Genomic DNA, 21,642 nt, shown 5'->3' on the forward strand with positions numbered 1-21,642 from the left:
CACCTATCAATCAATCAATAGTCATGAAAGAACATGCTAGCATTCAATATTTGTAAAATAAAATTTAATCCAAACCTTTATTGTTAAGGTTTACAAAGGAAACACCATCTACAGGCAATTAATTACATGTACGGTTAAATTTTAATAGATTTTAAAAATTTACAAAACATATCATACTTAGTTATTTACATGCAAACTGTATTAACTCTATTCTTCTATAAACAAAATATCTAACACAAGAACAAAATTCTGACAACTAGCTAAAAATAGTAACTCAGAAATAAATCAATACATTTATAAACATAGCAAAACAAGGGGCAGGCAATACATCTGCACATAACAATGGCTTTCCTATTTAAGGAATAACAGTACTGTAGTTGAAGAGTTGCCACCGTCAATTGTAGATTTGACAGTCGCAAATGCAGTTTTACTGGCGACGCGTAGCAGAGACAAATCTTCAACTACAGTACTGTTATATCGATTCTGATGCATTACAAAAAGAAAAAATACATTAAAACTTGATAAATTGTCTAAATTTGACAAATAGAAAAAAAATCCGTGAAGTTTCATGAATGCTTTTGGCATAAAGACGTCATGGCTAAACATTACGTCATACAAATGAAAAATTTACAAACTGGAGGTTATTACGTTACCTGTATGCTTCAAATTCGGATAAAGTTATATTCAAACGGCGAATTCAAAATATAATTATTTTCGATTATATAGTAGTAATCGAACATTTGTTGATTCAACCAATTCAAAATGGCGGGTCCCTCCTTAGTTACGCCTGGTCAAATGTGGATTTGACGGTAACTTTTAGCCAATGAAAAAAATTGTTACATCCAAATTGCATTAGAATCAATGTTAGTTCCCTCATACCAAAGTTTGGACGTCACCCGTTATAGAAATGATTACATTAGATATAAAGTATAGTATAGATAGTATTTGGAAATATAAAGATTTGTTAAAGTTATTATCTTACATCCCTATGCAACAGATTTTTTAATTTTTATTTAAGGTGCAGTCATACACAAAAACACTTGAAGCTTCAAGGATATCAACATCTAATTAGTAGATGTTAAACGTGTGAGGAAATACACTTTTGTGAAGTAATTTTTGCCTAAAATAATTAATATTTTTTTATGATTCAAATAGCCTTCCCCTCCTCTATATTTAATTATAAGATAGTCCTAAGTTGGTTTGCAGTATGCATAAAACATCAAGGCGAAACGATTTTTCTGTAGTAACATCCTTATATGTACATATATATTTTTTTTACATTTTGAAGAAAAGTCAAAGTAATGTGCAGAATACACGAATACACAGAGGGATTGTGAACATATATAATGTGAAAGGTCATATACCATTTCTGATGTAGTCTGAAAAGGAACCAATACATTACACATGGCAACATACATTTAGGTGGATACACAACATTAAACTAAAGCAATTGACAGCTTATACAATATAATACTTTAAAAAAAATGTTAAGAGTATTCTTTAAGAGACATTTTTTTACCAGCCATCTCTATATAATACGAAAAACACCAAAAATGCCTTGTAGAAAAATCCTGTTTAATTTTTTCCAGCTGTTTTCAAGAACTTGGTCGTTTTTAAAAAAAAGTGAAAAATAAAGACATGAACCAACAAAGTTGATCCTAATGTGAAGATTTTGAAGTTTATTTCACCAATCTAAATAAAATATTCTTTAAAGTTTACTGTTCTTCACTAAAGTGTGATATTTTTTCATAAAACTTTTGTGAAAATGGCCACCAAAACAAATCGTAATAAATTAACAATGTTCTAAAATTGTTATTCAACTGGTAGCCTGTTTTTTTTAATTATTATTTTAACAGATTAATACCTGTTCTGCTCTGGTTTCTTCTTCAATCAGTTCATCTAATATTTCTTCTGGTTCCAGTTCAACCTCCTCTCCTGTTTTAAGGAACCAGAAATCAGTTTCATGTAGCTTCTTGACCTCCCACAGGTCGACTGGTACTGTATATTTACTGGTTTCATCCTCTGAACCCTGAAAGTTAAAATTTTAAAGTTAAACTAAAACTTGAATGACATAAATAAATTGTTCAAATTGTTAGGGCTTTTCCTTTAAAAATCGATGTGGACTTCAATTATTCCTCCACACTGGAAAGATATAAAGACTCAACATTAAATAAAGCACAATAAAAAATTAAAGAACCTTAGTGAGCACGCTCACATACCCCACGTCCCCACATTGTCATTGGAGAAAATAAATAAGTATAAAAAAAAAAAAATTGTATAAGAAAAAATACTGAATAATAATTTCCTGTCAATATACACATCTACATAGTATGTCCTTATTATCTACAAAATTTCATGAAATTCTGTTGTGTGTTTTCAGAGGAGTTGAGATGACAAACTGTTGCAGAATTACATTGAAGCAAATAAGTTCAAAGGGGCATAACTCCTAGAAAAAAAATTGAATCGTAATTTCCTGTTGATATGCACATCTACGTAGTATGTCCTTATTATCTGAAAAGGTTTCATGAAATTCTGTTGTGTGGTTTGAGAGGAGTTGCGATGACAAACTGTTGCAGTAGTACATTAAAGTAAATAAGTTCAAAGGGGTGTAACTCCTAGAAAAAAAATTGAATCGCAATTTCCCGTCGATATGCACAACTACATAGTATGTCCTTATTATCTAAAAAGGTTTCGTGAAATTCTGTTGTGTGGTTTGAGAGGAGTTGCGATGACAAACTGTTGCAGTAGTACATTAAAGTAAATAAGTTCAAAGGGGCGTAACTCCTAGAAAAAAAATTGAATCGTAATTTCCCTTCGATATGCACAACTACATAGTATGTCCTTATTATCTGAAAAGTTTTCGTGAAATTCTGTTGTGTGATTTGAGAGGAGTTGCGATGACAAACTGTTGCAGTAGTACATTAAAGTAAATAAGTTCAAAGGGGCGTAACTCCTAGAAAAAAAATTGAATCGTAATTTCCCGTCGATATGCACAACTACATAGTATGTCCTTATTATCTAAAAAGGTTTCGTGAAATTCTGTTGTGTGGTTTGAGAGGAGTTGGGATGACAAACTGTTGCAACAGTACATTAAAGTAAATAAGTTCAAAGGGGCGTAACTCCTAGAAAAAAAATTGAATCGCAATTTCCCGTCGATATGCACAACTACATAGTATGTCCTTATTATCTGAAAAGGTTTCGTGAAATTCTGTTGTGTGGTTTGAGAGGAGTTGCGATGACAAGAAACAGGACTGACGGACGGACTGACGGACGGACGGGTCAAAAACATTATACCCTCCGCAACTTCGTTGCGTGGGGTATAATTACAAAGGTTTAAAACATTTATCACTCCTAAAAGATAAAAAGATTTAAAATTAAATACTATAAAAAGATATCAAAATTTATCATTAAATAGTCTTAAAAGAGGTTGTTATTCAACATTTAACTCTCTCAAAAATGTCTATATTTAACATTAAATACTTTGAACAGATTCTATATTTAACATTAAACATTTTTAATAGATATCTATGACATTAAAAACTCCTAATTGATTTCTAGTTAAACATTAAAAACACTAACAGGCTTTGCAGCCAGTGCAGCACTGATTCCAGACATGGTTTTGATGGTAGCTGGAGATATGTTGAGGATTAAGTCTGAGGTCGCTATGTCCATGTGGGCACCTTTACCATAAGGTGTTTTACTGTAGAAGGATATCTCACATGGGTTCAAAATCTGAAAATATAAACATTGATTATGCATCAATACAGTGTCACTTTTTTGTTGTCTTTTTAGTGATTTGCAGATATGTTGCATGTTACCATACATGTACTGTTAAAAAAAAATATTTTATGATTCTTGGTGTTTTAACGCCACTTTCAAGCTCTGCTTTTTGGCTATTTCGTGGTGGCTATTTTTGATTTGTGGAAGAAGCCGGAGTGCCCAGGGAAAACTACTGACCTTCGTTAGGAAAACTGGCAATCCTAGTCATTAAAGATTGTAGTCAAGTGCACCCTCAGGAGCGGGATTTGAACTCATAACCTCAGTGTTGATTGGCTAGTGATTACAGAAGAGACTACTCAAGATTATTCGGCCACCGAGTTTTAATGAAGACTTTTTACTAACAAATAAACGTAAATTCTGATTTTTTTTTTATGATAAATAGATTTTTTTGGGCTCAGATAAATTTCATGGGGTTAAAAAAATAAAAGAAAGAACAAGCTAGCTGTAGAACTGATATATATTTAAAACATTATTGAATCAATAGTTACTGTCAAATACTTTTGTTGTTGTGATTAAATTCAATAATATTTAACTCAAAACCGGTTTGTGAGTTTATACATTCTACTTTTTTTTTTATTCAAGACTCTTATCCTACTTTCAGAGAATATTATATATAATTAATACAAGAGAATATTTTGAGCTTTTATCTTATTTGTAAAATTTTACAGTAATGAACCCAAATATGTTTTATTTTTCTACATAAATAAACCCTTTCACATAACTACCTGTGCTTGGACAGATCTCCGTTTACTGAAGACACAGGAGAATATCTGTAAATCTCTAACATTGGCTGACATGTCTTGGGATTCTGGATGGATCTTCATCTTGAAAATTACTTCCATCTAAAAATATAAAGATAAAGTTTTAAAAATAATAAAAAGATTTAATGAAGAAATCACACAAAACTAAATCAGTAAAGCATGAAAATGGCTTTTTTTTACTCCAAAATTTGATTTCAATATTGTCTTTAGATCATAAAATAGCTTCTGTTCAAGTTTTGAAGGTTTGAAAAAGTTATTGATGTTGAAAAAAACACAGACTGAACCCTAATAATAATGAAGCCATGACTAAATGTAGGATTTCTATGTCTCTCTTCAGCAACAAAATGTTGCAGGTTCAACAAAAAGGTCCACATTGGTTCCCATAGGAATGAAACCATTATTGCGAACCAAATGAAAGTTGTTATTGACTGAATACAACATCACATGCAGTTTTGTGAGTAGATACATGTACTTTCATCAACTTAGATCATTTTTTACTGGTAAATTAATCAATGAGCGCTAGATTTCTCTTAGAAGAAATTTAAAGGTCCCAGTGAATAAACTTCACAGAGAAGAATAGCTATAGTATTCATTCCATGGGACAATAGAACTAACAAAGATTTAAATACCTTGACCAAAAGGAGATGACTCTGTGGAAAAGTTTCATTTGGTTTGCATTTTTTAAAACAGTATTGATACTTACATCCAGTACAAGACAGTTACAGTTAGGATTAAGTTGATCTTCAATCAGGATTATCTCTGGTTTTTCTATCTTGACAACAATGTCCATACAATTAGATGGTGGAGGAGGCAGATCTTCTTTCACTGTAAATAGAGATTAGAAATAAGAAGATGTAGTATGAGTGTCAATAAGACAATTCTCCCTCAAAGTTAAAATTTGTAAAAGTAAACCATCATAGGTCAAAGTATGGCCATCATATTTCATAGTATGGCCTTAAACACAGAGCATTGGCTCACATGGAATTGCAAGCTATAAATATATTTGTATAATGTTCTATTAATTTTGAATTTGAAGATGTGCTCATAAGATAACCTGCCAATTATCAATATTGTAAATTCTGAAATTTTCCATGCATTTAATATGTTTAATTCATAGTTTTCTCCTGAACATGCATGTACCAATTCAGGAATATGACAGATATGACAGTTGCAGTCTTACATTTGTTCCATTGGTTATGTCACCGGATATATTTATCCATTTTGGTTCATTATTATGCATTTCATATTAATTGTGTTTTCCGTGTTATATGTTTTCCATTCATATCATATTCATATTTCATATCATCATGTTTCTTGACGATTGACGACAATAGTTTTGCGCTGCATATTTTGAAATAGACTATAGCTTTATACGCTATGCTTTGCTTTACGTACTCAATATTTAAATTAGTACAATAGAAAGTTAAAGCGATTCTTATTATTTAAATGATATATATTTATATTTAAATAGCATGAGTTTTGCATGAGCTCAAAGCGCGGCAATACTAACCATATATATATTAATACAATTTCACTTTTAAAGTTAGTCACTGGTCATTATTACAATCGGGGAGGCGGCAGACTAATGTCTACGCTGCAGGTACTTATTATATAATAAAGTATTTATATATTGGACGACTCATTAAATGCAGAAATGGCCCACACGCATTACAACGACAAGTTTATGGGTTTATGGTGATTTATCCCTCATCCCAAGTCGATTTTATATGGTGTTCCATTCTTCCTGCGACATTTTGGAGGTTCCACCGAGATCGTCCAACGTTTATTGTTATACAGTCAAATTCGAGAAAATGGTTCCGGAACAATTAGTACCGCTACTTCATGGTGAGACAACAACCACTTGTCAACTTTGATGTCAGCAACTGCTTTATATATTGTGAATTTACGACTGTGAAACCCTGTTGTTTGAAAGGTATATTTGAAATTCATATTTCTTATAGTGCGCATATCTACCGGGAAGCTCATACTACATCATGTAAATATGTTTGATGTTATTTATTATTAGTGAAAGTCAATTTACAAATTTCAACTGAAACATGCACGGTCAGCATACCTGTGAAGGTGAATGTGTATTGCTTTATCACGTGACAACCTAGACATAGAAGGAATTTAATCGATCAACGTTCCGCACGGATGGAGATTTTTACAACTGTTGCCGGTGAACTGTAGTAGTATTTATTTGACATTCATTTATGAAAACAAACTGTTATAAATATTTATTGATTTAAAAATTCATTGTGTTTTATTGTTTGAATATATTTTATCATCTTTACTGTATTTTACAGATTTGATTATTGTTTGTGCATGAATAGAAGCACGCACCTGATTTAACAAGTTACGCACTAATAGTTACAGCAGCGACGTAAGAAAGCGACTTGCATTGACACAGACATATGAGTAAGTTCATCATCATTACATCATTTTCATTTCATTCATGTGTATTGTCCTTGTTTTGTTTTGTTTATTTTGTGTTGTTTTTGTCGTTGGTTAAAGTTCAAGTGATGGCTGAAGCGGAGTCAAAACAAGGTTTAAAAACTGAACCTAAGATTTCAGAAGAACACGTTCAGAAAATGATTGAGTTTTTGAATCATAATACAAGCTTTAGAGTTGTAACATCAGATGAGTTTGATAAATTAAGTAGTGAGAAGCATGTATCTTTTGGACATAGTACTCCTATAAGGGGAACTACTGCTCATACTAAGCCTCCTTTGGCACCTGTTAGGTCTTCGTCTATAGCAAGAGTGGCAACTTATGCTGCAGGTTTTGGTAATAATACTACCGTTTCTTGTTCAAACTCTTCATATGCAAAACCCAAGATACCTGTATTTTCTGGGGAAGAAAAAAGTGAAGTGTCTTTTGACGTATGGAAGTTCGAAGTTAAATGTATAATACGGGAAGGTAATTATACAGATACTATATTATTGCAGTGTATAAGAGGGTCCCTAAAAGGTAAAGCTAGGGGTTTATTGTTATCACTCCCAGATGGGGCTACACCCACACAGATTATTGAAAAATTAGATGGGATATATGGAAATGTGTTCAGTAGTGAAGCATTGCTTCAAAAGTTTTACATGGAAACTCAGAAACAAGGTCAGTCTGTTGCTGATTATGGTATGAGACTTGAAGATATTGCCCAAAAAGCTGTTGAAAAAGGTCAAATTAGCTCACAGGCTAAAAACGACATGCTTAGATCAAAGCTGTGGTCAGGTCTCAGAGATCCCCTTTTGAAAAATGCTAGTCGTTATAAATACGATACTGTTGAAAAATTTGATCAGTTATTAAAAGAGATCCGATCTATTGAATTGGACTTATCAAATTATGCCTCAGGTTCTGACAATAAGATTCAACATCAACCTGCGGTTGTTGAACAGTCAGGTATGCAAGAGATGATTAAGTCCATGAAGCTCTTGAATACTAGAATGGAATCATTTGAGGGAGAGTTAAAGAAATTAAAAGAAAGTAAACCTGATGATCATACAAGTTCGTCAAATAGTCAGTTTCGTGGCCAAGGTCGCGGGAACTATCGAGGGTCTGATAGAAGGGGTAGATTTAATAATAACCGTGGCTGGCGTGGCCGTGGTTATACAGGAAACCAACAAAACCAGAATTATAATTCTCAGACGAGGGGTTTAAACGGGTAAAGGTCTCGGTTGAGGGACAAACCAGAGACTTATATAGGCCTGAGAATGTGCCTAGTCCCAAACTTGTTGATACTTGTACGCAGAGCATTCTTGCTCAACGTATGATTGGTTTAGCAAATGAATCTTTTATTTACATTAATAATACAAAGTGTAAGGCTTTGATTGATACAGGTTCCATGATATCAACAATATCTGAAGGTATGTTGAATGAGTTAACACCTCCACCTGAATTGAAAAGTTTAGATGACTTTAGCTTATCAATTAGTGTGGCAGGAGGTACCACTTTACCGTATTTAGGTTACATAGAAGCTAGTATAAAGGTTGATTTTGTAGAGCAAGATTTTATGATACCATTGTTGGTTGTCTCTCTTACTGATTATAACAAAAATGTACCTGTTATTATTGGTACAAATGTTATCAGATTGTTAGATTCATGTTCTATGGTTGGTAGACAGCAAACTAACATAGACAAGATCCCAAGAGAGTGGGATATTGCTTTTAATTCTATCAAAGATGAAGCAATAGGTCAAGTTTACTCTACGAATAAAAATCCCATCAAGATCAAACCTTTATCAGTCTTAAATGTATCTGGTTTAGCAAGGTCTAAGACACCAGAAGCATGTACAGTAGTGACTGAGAGTCTGTCAGATGACTTGTCAGATGTGTCAGTATGTCCACGGGTAGTAAACGTTAAGGGGTCAACTTGTCGGGTCCCAGTTAGAATATTTAACATGACGGCCAAAGCTATGGTCATAAAACCTAAAACACACTTGTGTTCTCTGAACGAGGTTAAGGTTGTCCGTCATGTAGATGTGCACAGTGCTGAAAGCGCTGTTGATGAAGAGAAAGGGAGTTTGTCTGATCAGGAGTTATCATCCCTAGGAATTAACTTAGAGAGTTTCGATGTTCCTGAGGATACTAAACTCAGATTGAAAGGTTTAATTAGCAGGTATAGGTCTATTTTCTCCCAAGGACCCACTGACATTGGGCTCACAGATCTGATGGAGCACGAGATCCAGTTATCAGATGACAAACCCTTTAGACAACCTTACAGGCGTATTCCTCCAGCATTGTTCGATGAGGTAAGAGAACATGTACGTGAAATGCTGGAGGCGGGCTGTATAAGGGAGTCTAACAGTCCTTACGCCAGTAACGCGGTTCTCGTGCGTAAGAAGGACAGTTCTTTGCGCTTCTGTTTAGATTTTAGATCTTTAAACAAGAAGACAATTCGGGACAGTTATTCTTTGCCTCGCATTGACGAGACAATTGATTGTCTAGCTGGGGCTAAATACTTTACGCGACTGGACCTTCGATCGGCATATTGGCAAATGGGCATTAAAGAGTCAGACAAGCATAAGACCGCGTTTTCGTTAGGTCCATTGGGGTTCTATGAATTTAATAGGCTCCCCTTTGGTCTGACAAACGCAGGGGCATCGTTTCAAAGATTGATGGAAAGATGCATGGGAGAAGCTCATTTACGTGAATGCTTAGTATTTTTAGACGATATTGTGGTATTTTCACGTAACATAGATGACCATGTTGCTAGGCTTGAGTCTGTTTTTAGTCGTCTTAAACACCACGGCTTAAAACTCAAAGGTAGCAAGTGTGAATTTTTTAAGAAGGAGATTAAATATCTTGGTGTTATAGTGTCCGCCGACGGTATCAAAACCGACCCAGAGAAAGTTATAGCAGTCCAAAATTGGCCAGCTATAAAGAGCATTAAGGACCTTCGTAGGTTTATAGGTTTCACTTCCTATTACAGGAAATTCATTAGAGACTACGCTAAGATTGCAAAGCCTCTTAATGACCTATTTCTTGGACACCCTACGAACAAGAAGAACCTTGGGTCTAAACGAAAGAAGTCTAGTAAGCCTAGTCCTTGGAAATGGGGTCCCGAGGAACAGAATGCTGTTGATCTTATTATTGAAAAGTTGACAAACCCACCAGTTCTTGCATATGCAGATTTTTCATTAACTTTCATTGTAAACGTTGATGCAAGTGGTACCGGTTTAGGTGCCGTCTTGTATCAAGAACAGGAGGGTAAAGAACGGGTGATAGCTTACGCTAGTCGTAGCTTACGTGGCCCAGAGAAGTTATATCCAGCCCATAAAAGAGAATTTTTGGCGCTTAAATGGGCTGTAACTGACAAGTTTCATGATTATCTCTTTGGTAGCAAATTTACCGTTAGAACGGATAATAATCCACTTACGTACGTTCTCGGTAAAGCTAAATTAGATGCTACCGGCCATAGATGGGTTGCTTCATTGTCAAACTATGATTTCAGCATTGTGTATAGAACAGGCAAGTCAAATATTGACGCTGACGCTCTTTCTAGACTTCCGTCCGATTGTAAAGAAGTTTTTAGTGACGTAGTTCAGGCTATTTGTAAATCTATAGTATTAACTCCAGATACAAACCCTGCTATTGAAACTGTATGTTTGTCACATGATATTCAGTTTATAGACAACGATAGCGAGATTTTAGCCGATACATCCAAATTCGCTGATATAGATTGGACGTATGAGCAGAGACAAGATTCATGCTTAAGTAGAGTTATTGATTTAGTTACAACCGGTCATAGACTCACTAAGCGTCAGATGTCTCATGAGACGGATCTTGTCCGAAGATTATTGAGAGAATGGGATAAACTTTGTCTGAAAGATAAGGTTTTATATAGGAAAAGCTACATTAATCATGAAGCTGTGTTTCAACTAGTATTACCTTCTATTTACCATGAACTAGTACTGACTGCTCTGCACGACGATGTAGGTCACCAGGGGCGCGATCGTACTTTATCACTTGTGAAATCAAGATATTTTTGGCCGGGTATTGATAGAGACGTAGAGAGAAAAGTTTCGAACTGTCAGAACTGCATACTCAGAAAGTCGAAGTGCAGGAATTCTGCATCATTGGTAAATATATGTTCTTCCTACCCTTTAGAGCTCATTTGTATAGATTTTCTAACTCTTGAGCAGTCAAAGGGAGGATATGAGAATATTTTGGTCATTACGGATCATTTTACGAGGTACGCTCAAGCTATACCTACGAAAAATCAGTCCGCTAAAACTACAGCTAAAGCATTATGGGAAAATTTTATTCAGCACTATTCTTTTCCATCTCGATTTCACAGTGATCAGGGACGAAATTTTGAGGGTAAGGTTATCCAGGAACTGTGTAGATTAGCAGGCATAAAAAAATCTCGCACTACTCCGTATCACCCGCAAGGGAATGGTCAGTGCGAGCGTTTTAACCAGACTTTATTAAACATGTTGGGTACTCTTGATGATGAAAAGAAATCCAATTGGAAAGTGTATGTTGCGCCGTTAGTACATGCCTATAATGCAACAAAACACGATACAACTGGATACAGCCCACATTATCTGATGTTTGGTTGGCACCCGCGGCTTGCCATTGATGCTTTTATAGGTAATCCAAACCAGTCTGTTACAAAAGATCACTCTGCATACGTGAGTGATTTGAAAAAACGACTGCAGTTTGCCTATAGAACAGCTGAAAAATCAGCCGAAAGGACTGGGAGACGTCATAAAACGCGATATGATTTGAAAGTCAGACAGTCAGTACTGGAGCCTGGTGATAGAGTTCTACTTAAAAATGTGGCGTTTAGAGGGAAACATAAATTAGAAAATAAGTGGGGTAAACAACCTTATGTTATAGTTTCAAAACCTGACTCTGATATTCCGGTTTATATCATCAGACAGGAACACGGTCGGGGCCGTAAAACAGTACATAGGAATATGTTACTTCCCATTACTTCCATTCCCATTTTAAACCCTCAGTGTAGTGAGAACTCCCAAGATAAGAGAAATGTAGTTTCAAAGAAGAAAGATTGTCCGTCTGTATTAGTAGACAAAGTTTTAGACTCTGATAAAACAGTGGACGAAATCACTACGGACGACCAAGTTGTTTCAATTACTTCATCTGATATTTCTGAATCTGATTCAGAAGAAGAGTTTTTAGTGCACGATTGCCCGAGGCGTCGAGTAGATATAGTACTGCCTCTGAACCCTTTAGCGGATGAATTTCATCCGGGCATTTTGAATCTAGATGAAGTAAGTCAGCGATCTAGTAGTCCTGACAGTAGTATTGAACAATCTGATGGTCAGAGGTCAAGTATTTTAGATGTATCTGAGTTTAGCAACCCAGTTCCCGTCAGTAGTGAATCAGAAACCAGTCCTGATAATCAAACGTCAAGCGCCTCTGATAATCATGCGCCGAGCGCTTTAGATTATGTCCAACCAGAGTCTGAAATTCAAGTGCGGCGGTCGAGTAGACAAGTGAAACCGCCAGTCCGTTTTCAAGATTATGTTAGATACTAGTATTTTAATGTTTTAACCTTTGAATATTTTTTTATTGATATTTGGAATTTAGTTTTATTTCTATTTAGTTTCATTTTTGTTTGTTTCACAGAAATGAATCAGCATACATATATTTACACGTCTAGTAGAGGAAAAGTTCTAGAAGGCAAAGTTCGTTGTAAAACGTTAGTACGTGTAGTGCCTGGAGGAAAATTGGAAACTTTGTGCAAATATGCATATGAGGATCTTAAAGATATAGACGGTCTGAAAATCGTGTATTTCATAGCTGGAATACCGGATATTTGTTCTTTAGAAAGGAATCGTAGATCAAATTATGAGGAATCATTTCTTAAAAGAACTGACAATAGTTGTTTTGAACATGCATTGAGACTAAAGAATACTATAGTAAATACAGAAACTAAATTGAAAAGTATAAATTGTAAGGTAGTTTTTGCTACTATTACAACTATGAGTTTCTGTCTTTGGAATTTACATAGATTGTCTATTGGAAAAACAAGTCATTTAAAGTATGAGAATGCATACGATAGGATGCAGCTAGAACTTAACTCCATTATACAGGATGTAAATAATTTTATTACAGAATTTAATCATACAAATCATGTTATCACTCCATTTTTTTCATTCTCCTGTACATAAATGTAAGAGTGGAAAATTTAGATATTTGTATAACAGATTAGTGGATGGGGTACATCCTACATTTGATTTGGCAAGAATTTGGATTGATCGTTTGTCAACGGCAATTCAAAGCAATGAGGAAAGATTTTTTTAATTTTATTTAACTTTTTGATATTTTTTTTTGTTCTGTTATTTGTTTGTGAATCCTATTGGTTGTCTTGAATTTTGGTCATTGCTATATGGTATAGAGGCGTTTGCCGCATACCTATCTAGAATGCCCAAATTTCAAAAGTGTCATATTGTTGTATAAGGTTTGATATATTGGTTTCGATATAGTTTCGAGACGAAACTTTTTGTAGGAGGGGGTGTATGTCACCGGATATATTTATCCATTTTGGTTCATTATTATGCATTTCATATTAATTGTGTTTTCCGTGTTATATGTTTTCCATTCATATCATATTCATATTTCATATCATCATGTTTCTTGACGATTGACGACAATAGTTTTGCGCTGCATATTTTGAAATAGACTATAGCTTTATACGCTATGCTTTGCTTTACGTACTCAATATTTAAATTAGTACAATAGAAAGTTAAAGCGATTCTTATTATTTAAATGATATATATTTATATTTAAATAGCATGAGTTTTGCATGAGCTCAAAGCGCGGCAATACTAACCATATATATATTAATACAATTTCACTTTTAAAGTTAGTCACTGGTCATTATTACAATCGGGGAGGCGGCAGACTAATGTCTACGCTGCAGGTACTTATTATATAATAAAGTATTTATATATTGGACGACTCATTAAATGCAGAAATGGCCCACACGCATTACAACGACAAGTTTATGGGTTTATGGTGATTTATCCCTCATCCCAAGTCGATTTTATATGGTGTTCCATTCTTCCTGCGACAGTTAATATAGTCGAAGGTGTTATTTGTCTGGTTTCATCGACTTCCCATTTATTGAATTTACCTTGGAGTTCAGTATTTTTGCTTATACTAGTTGGTAAACCATAGACAATAAAGTAAGATTAATTTTTGCCATCATTTTATGCATTTTTCTAAAGAACAAGTATAATACCTTTCTTTTGTGTTTTGCTTGGTTTGGTTTCTTGTTTTACAACCTCTCCTTTGTCTTTCTGTGGCATGCCTTTGGTGAAGAAATCTCCCAGGGACATCAGATAATCCAGACACACACAGATGTACAAGCTGTTCACCCTGACATCAACTGAAATACACAATGTTTCAAGTTAGAAGAGGACTACCGTAGATGCCTTCATAATATTGTAAACGAAAGTTCACCCAAAACTAAGAGTTTTGAGACATTACTGGGACTGATCTCATAGATACATCAGTTGCAATATTGTTATTTTCTAAACAATTATTAAGTATGTGCTTTCCATATAAAAAAGATTCAATAAAACCATGCTAGCCTGTAATTTCCCTTGTCCCTTTCAGTGTGTTCATTAAATGTTATGGTAACAAAGACTTACCCCAAAAAAAACCCAAAAAAACCTATTGAATTTAATGATTATGTTTACAATACAAAAGCTTAAGGAAAGAAAAGCAGGCATACCTGATTGAATTCTGTTTAAAACTGTGTTTTGTATTTACTTTAAACATATTTTATTTCAAAAAATCATGTACATGGCATACATTATTTGTTGAATAATAAAATAACTGATGATTTTAAATTTGTGTTTTCAAATAAAAATCATTGAAAAATATAAAATATGACTGTAACATCTTTGTACATAAAACCAACCATTAGAATCTTTACTACAGTCCTGTTTGAAGCTGACATCAATCATGTTACTGGATCCCTCCTCCGACAAACGGGATTTACTCCGCTGTATCATTCTGAAATCAAATTACAGAGCTATTATAGACAGTTACAAATAAACCAGTCAAGACATTTGGAGGTCAACATAAAAATATGATCTTGGTATATAGACAAGTACCTATGTTAAACACAAGTTACTGTAAATTAATTTATTTTCATTGGTACTCATTTTTGTGGATTGATGTAAAGTTGGAATTTCTAGGATATTTGATTTCTAGAATTTGCTGAAGTAAAAAGAAGCTTAAAGAAATTTTATTCTTAGTTAAATTTTTATTTAACAATAATAATCATAACGATTTCATGCAAATAGTGTTATATGGTAAATGACTATAGTAAATAGAAAGTTTATAAGATATATATATTTAACTTACAATATATTATATGAAATAAAAGTATGCATAATAAATATCAGATAGATTATTTTCCTAAAATTGTGGGATTCTGGTCCCATTTAAAGAATGGTGCTATATCAATACTATATGTAGATTTGATAGTCTAGCTGGCATAAGAGAATACCAATTTTTTTTGTTATTTATTTTGGGGAGGGGAGTTACAATAGAAAGAAAATGAAGTATATAATGCATCACATAAATTCCCTTCATACAATTAGAAAAAAATCCAGTTTTTTCATTAGTGCACTTCACTTCAAAGATTAACTAGCAAACTTCCTACATATCAAGCTCTTAATCAAATGCAATACAATAATCTTTAGAACTAAGTAATATATACAATATAATAAAAGTGCAAACATTCAGGTGATTTTACAATCAATAAATATGTTGTAATGCAATATGAAGTAACATAACCTAAGCCTATAGACATGATAGAAGATAAACAAAATTTTAGAAAAACAAAACAAACCAAAAAAACACTGAAATAAGACGAGTTGAATGGGAGTCAAGTATTGCAAAATTAATTGTATAATTTTTCTTCAGATACTGCGTATTTTAGAAAATATGACCATAAAAAATCAAGCAAAAATAACTGACAATATTACTGTGTATCATACACAGTCAAATTTCACTCACATTATTTTCATGTGAATCTAAATTTATGTGAGTCTCACATATAAATCATGTGTATGGCATGTTTTCTCAATAGATGTTACTATGACTCCCATTCATTTCAAAATAAACTGATCAAAGAGATGAAAAATTTAAAGCTATTCCGTTTTTAACATAACTCCTACTCAAGGAGGGGAGATAACTGTGAGGGGGACAATCAAGAAATGAAATACCCAGTCATTTATTTTAGGAATTCTTTTAAATTTGTACCCTGATTTATATAAATAATTAAAATTCAAAAATTTTACTGGATAAAACTATTTTCAGCTTGAGGACCTCCTAAAATCTGCAGATTTGTACCACTTAAAATTGCAAGTTAAAATTTAGACATCTGAAGTTGTATTAAATCTAAAAATAGAGATTTTCATATTCCTGAGTTACTCCTAGGGTGTTGTGTTAAAATGGAATAGCCTCAAAAGATTTAGCTTAGAACCAATTATCAATGCATTTCCTTGGTATACATGTTCGGACAAGATAATATTCAGAAAATCTTAATTTCAGGCAAATAAAATAATTGTAAAATCATTAAAAGCCCCCCAAAAAATGCCTGATAACTGGTTCCCTGTTAGTATGAATGATACCAGTGTAATGAGTGTTACCTTGTGATGATATCAGGGCTGTAAAACAATTGTAAAATGTTATCATGAAATGTTACAATTAAATCATTTGTGATGAAACACACACATATATAGGTAAAATGTGTGAAGCAATGCCTGCTGGTTAAGGCATGTGGAAACACACACATATATTAAGAGGAAAAAATGTGTATCAAAAGCGACGCTTGCTGGTTAAGGCATGTCAAGCTTCTTAAAGGAAAGGTACATTCTGTAGGTACGCAGGGCATACCAGTTGAACACTGTTCTTTTTAAAATATCCTATTTTGTAACTTTACACCAACAAATTCTTCAGAGTTTTTTTTCAGAATTTTTAAACTGCGCGTAATAATTAATGACAAAATCGTAACAAATTGTGAAAGTTTGCAATAACTACTTTGTAATAACTCATAATAAATGGTAAATAGCTTGTTATAACTAATAACAACTTTAAAATTGGTCATAAAATTGTCCAAATCATAAAGATCTCTGTATAAGTGCGATTCTTAAGGACTAAATAGAAGAATCGTATGTAAAGAGGCTTAACACAAGTTAAGACAACAAGCCAACATAGTGAAAATCTATATGAAACAGAATCAGTACAATGGTAGGTTAACATTTGACATTAAATCTGGTTGATCCATTTAAGTATACATAACAGGGTGGTATAAGGTTATTACACCAATGAATCTGTGTCTTTAAACATAATTTTAAACATCAATTCTAAAAATATTCCCATAAATGGGTTATAAAGTTTAAAGGTACAATGTATGTTTAAATGGAACATGGAACCTTTTATTTTTTTATTGTTTAGTTATTCATAAGCAGGAATCATTGCTTAAGCAAAAGCTAAACCCCACTCTTCTTGTGATGTGCAAAGTTGTTACATAACATTACAATCTGTACTGTAAGATGGACTAGTCAATTACAACAAATGAGAGATAGTAGGAGTTATTTAGCATAACTCAAAGTGAAATACTTTCATAAATCACCAAGGTCAAATAATAACTATGTTCTTCATATCCTCCCTCATTTGTTGTAATGGAATAGTCCTAAATAAATAAAACTTGACATTCAGAATAATTTTCACACAATACCTGGTGATGCCATTAACTTTGTGTTGTCTAGAATCATCCAGAACCGTGTCCTTCAGAATGACCTTGACCTCCATTGATTCGTCAGACATCTGTTTACCAGAAACAGCTATCACTTGTAGTTCTACCTTACCAAGGGCTGCTTTGTCAGATCTCTGTGCCATCTGCAAATATTGAGTACAACCTGTTAAATGGTGATCTTTTGTCCTTGTAAACAGTGGGGTTTTTTTTAAATTTTATTTCTGCATTTTGCTGGCCTTATCATAAAGTAACAGAGAGACAGAAGGTACAGAAGAGATATTCAAACTTATTTGTAAATGAAAAAGTGACAAGGGCTGCTTTGTCAATCTCTGTGCCATCTAAAAATATTGAGTACAATCTGTTAAATGGTGATCTTTTGTCCTTCTTTTAATTTATTTTTTCTTATTTTTTTCTGTTCTTTTTTAGGCTTATCATCTGCTTTGCATTTTGACATTTTGAGAGACAAAAATTCATGATGATTAATTTATTGTGGAAGGAAGAGAGGATACACACAAAATGAGGTCTTCTTGTTTAATAGTATAGAATCTGTGGAAAATGTGAACAATCCATATTACAATATACACAGCAAAATCAGAAATGTTTCTGAAACTTACCAAATCCTCTTTTCCTATATACAGTGTGGCACTCAAACTTTCTATCTCAAAGTTAAACTTCAGTTTACATGTCAGCTCTTCTGATGGTTGTCTTGCTGCAAAAATAAAATGGTGATCGCTCATGAATAAGAACAGAAAGCTAAACTTCTTACTATTAAGTAGAATACACAAAACTTTTCAAACTTGAACTTTAAATTGCAGAAGAGTGATGTTTATTTAAGGTTATTTTCTGTTCCAAGATAAATTTATGGCAGATTTTACAATAAGAAGGAATTATTGTTTTTTGTATCCATCAAAAAAGCAATTGCTGAAACTGTGAAACAGACTGTGTAATGGAGTAATGCATTATGTTATTGAATAAAATGTGTCTTTCTGAGTAAATAAAAATAAAAATTACTCTGTGTTTGTGTTTTATGTTAGAATTAGAGGGTTTTCAATTTCAAAATATTGGACATGGAATAGACATCATGACCTACTTTACTGACATCCAGCTTATTTGGAGTGGAATTTTGAAGTATTATTTATAAGTGGAGCCTAATAACATGGACTTATATTTTAATAAAAAGTATTCTTTTGTGTTTTAATCATAACTTTAAGGCAGATTTTTATTGGTAAAGGCTAAAAAAGGTAATTTAATAATATTGTTGCTAACGTCACGTCTTTTCCGTCCCTTGTGGTATGTCACGATCGCAATTTTCTTGTTAGTTCTCAGACAGCCCATTGTAGTTATTTTTATCCCGGGTTTTATAAAAAATTGAAAATAGCAATCATATTAAATTTGGATGACGTAAGGGGGTCAAAGGACTTGAGGAATCAATATCATTGGCTGTTTTATTTTTTGCGAACGTTACTGTTCGAGGTTTCCGTCCAAATCAGTGTCACGTGAGCAACATATATTTATATCTGTAACTCTCCTGTATAGGAGTTACGATATCGCCCTTTGCAGAAATAGATTCGGAGTCAGTTCCTTCACATGATGGGGAAGCAAAGAAGGTAAGTTGTATGTAATATCGTTACAAGAGGACCTTAAATGTATTCCGTCCATCAAAAAGACGTTCGCAACAAAACATAATGTCATGATAGTAGATGTTGCTAATGTTACTATTACGAATTGGTTTCTTGTGTATTCATTTGATATAAAGTACACCTGCAAATGACATTCTGTATATTTAGAAATTCTAAACCAGACTGTACAATTTTATTACTCCAGGCATATTTTAAACATCACTGTGTGCATACATTTTAACTTTTAAAGATGTTGTTGCTCATGTGACATGTCCAAATGTCGCTAACGTTACTAATTTTTTGGTTTCTTGTGTATTCATTTGATATAAAGTACACCTGCAAATGACATTCTGTATATTTAGAAATTCTAAACCAGACTGTACAATTTTATTACTCCAGGCATATATTAAACATCACTGTGTGCATACATTTTAACTTTTAAAGATGTTGTTGCTCATGTGACATGTCCAAATGTCGCTAACGTTACTCATTTTTGTCTCCGTCACATTAGCAACATGAAAGTAGGAGACAGAACACAATACTGTAAAATCTGCCTTATGCCCTACATTTCTAGGATAGAGCTAGTCATATGATATCATATAGACACCTCCATTTCTTCAGATATGCATGTGTATATTTATAAGTATTAATATAGTATTCTTTGTTTTTGATATGATCAATCTTTTAAAACACGGTATACCTCACTTATATGTTAATTCATAAACAGAGTTCTTGAGACATTTGACTGATACAAATTAAGTTATAATGAAGTTTATACATTTAGTTCACATGCCCAACACAGGTAGGTGAATAGAATAATAGGATTGGCCTAATAAAAATGTATTATGGGCTAACAAATTTCAAACAGTGTTAGACCAAATTTTCTATCAGACAAAATTCTTTTTAAGAACTGTATCAACTTTATTTCTAGGGTCAATCTACACTTACATAATGGCGGAGGAATGACATGTGATTCCATTACTTCTTTGTCTGTTAATTCACCCAGAGCTACTTCCGTCGAATGAGGAATTTGAACCTGTCCTTCCGTCAAATTCTCATTCAAAGTTGTCATGATCTGACTAAAGTCCTTTTGACTCAGCTTGGCACTGACCGATTTCATTACTCCTGTAATGTCGATAGCAGGAACCTCTGTAAATAAGGCTGCCGATAAGTTCCTAGTGATTGAGACTGTTATAGTTACTGGTTCTAGTATCAAGCTTTCATTTTCTATGGCAAGCTTCTTTCCAATAACAGCTCTGAAATGGAACATGTGGAACAGAAGTTTACACTTCACAGAAATTAAACAATTTAAATACATAAAATCTGATTAAACGTGATTGCAATATGGGCCCACAATAGTATATAATAATGAGAGTTGGGTACTTAATATCCAGGATCAAATATAAAATTTAAATTCAGGAGAATTGTTCATGTTAAATTACTATGGTTCAATTATATGTTTCAGAGTTTAGTGTGACTTCCATTGAACTAGTTTACATTTTTTAAGGGATCAGCTGAAGCCTCCCTCCAATGATTTTCTCTGTTTCAATTCTAAATTTACTATAATAAGTGTTTTTTCTCTTTGTTAGAGGTCATACATTATATAATTGTTTACATCCACATCAATTGCACTCTAGTGAATTGTTGTCTAATTGGATATCATACAAGTTTTCCTTTTTCTCATAAACATCTTTGCACCTAGACCTTAAACATACTGTTGATTCATTTATTTTCGTGGATTGCTGAAAACTTGCATAATTGTGGATATGTGATTTCATGGTTTTGCCAATCACTGCATACAAAGCCTATTTAAAATATGTTATTCGTTGAACATTTGAATTTGTGGTTCACCTGCACCCATGAAACCCACGAAAATTGGTAGCCAACGAATAATGATGAATCTACAGTATAGGATATTAAATATGGTGGCTCACAAGGGGTAACAGTTTGCAGGAGGAAATGTTTTCTTATCTGTTTTTGACTCTCAGCCAATGTCACTTTGCTGTATGTTACATGCAAGTAATTAAATATTTTATAAATTTGGTTTAGTTTAAACATATTTATTTATAGTGGATTGTGAAACAAGTTATTGTTACTTATATTATTCCCTTTCCATTTTGCGGGTGCGAGTGCTGCCTTGTAGCGGCATAAGCCTTCTCTTTTTCGAAATCTACAAGGGTGTCTTTTACGTGCAAGAGATATGGCTCTCTCTTAACATGGGTCAGCCATTTATCGTCCCC

The 21,642-nt window shown here is 33.4% G+C and overlaps 1 protein-coding gene and 1 long non-coding RNA gene across 4 annotated transcripts in view; one reads left to right on the plus strand and one right to left on the minus strand.

The window, feature by feature from the left end:
• Positions 1-21,642, minus strand: part of LOC139496175 (intermembrane lipid transfer protein VPS13A-like) — a 141,533-nt gene that overhangs the window by 66,724 nt on the left and 53,167 nt on the right. The window contains exons 33-43 of one of the 3 annotated variants that reach the window (XM_071284642.1): positions 20,351-20,658; positions 18,398-18,492; positions 17,766-17,926; positions 16,675-16,692; positions 14,934-15,028; positions 14,250-14,396; positions 5,245-5,366; positions 4,506-4,622; positions 3,580-3,732; positions 1,865-2,029; positions 1,365-1,379 (exon numbers count right to left, since the gene is read on the minus strand). In XM_071284642.1, the coding sequence (XP_071140743.1) occupies positions 1,365-1,379; positions 1,865-2,029; positions 3,580-3,732; positions 4,506-4,622; positions 5,245-5,366; positions 14,250-14,396; positions 14,934-15,028; positions 16,675-16,692; positions 17,766-17,926; positions 18,398-18,492; positions 20,351-20,658 (1,396 nt within the window). The remainder of the gene's footprint in view (positions 1-1,364; positions 1,380-1,864; positions 2,030-3,579; positions 3,733-4,505; positions 4,623-5,244; positions 5,367-14,249; positions 14,397-14,933; positions 15,029-16,674; positions 16,693-17,765; positions 17,927-18,397; positions 18,493-20,350; positions 20,659-21,642) is intronic. The other 2 variants (XM_071284644.1, XM_071284643.1) reach the window with 2 other exon arrangements.
• LOC139496176 (uncharacterized) lies at positions 5,739-13,930 on the plus strand. Its single transcript, XR_011657554.1, has 3 exons — positions 5,739-6,474; positions 6,848-6,959; positions 12,632-13,930. It is a non-coding gene; the product is annotated as an uncharacterized lncRNA (long non-coding RNA).

Source organism: Mytilus edulis, chromosome 11 (assembly GCF_963676685.1).
Source record: "Mytilus edulis chromosome 11, xbMytEdul2.2, whole genome shotgun sequence".
Classification (NCBI taxonomy): Eukaryota; Metazoa; Mollusca; class Bivalvia; order Mytilida; family Mytilidae; genus Mytilus; species Mytilus edulis.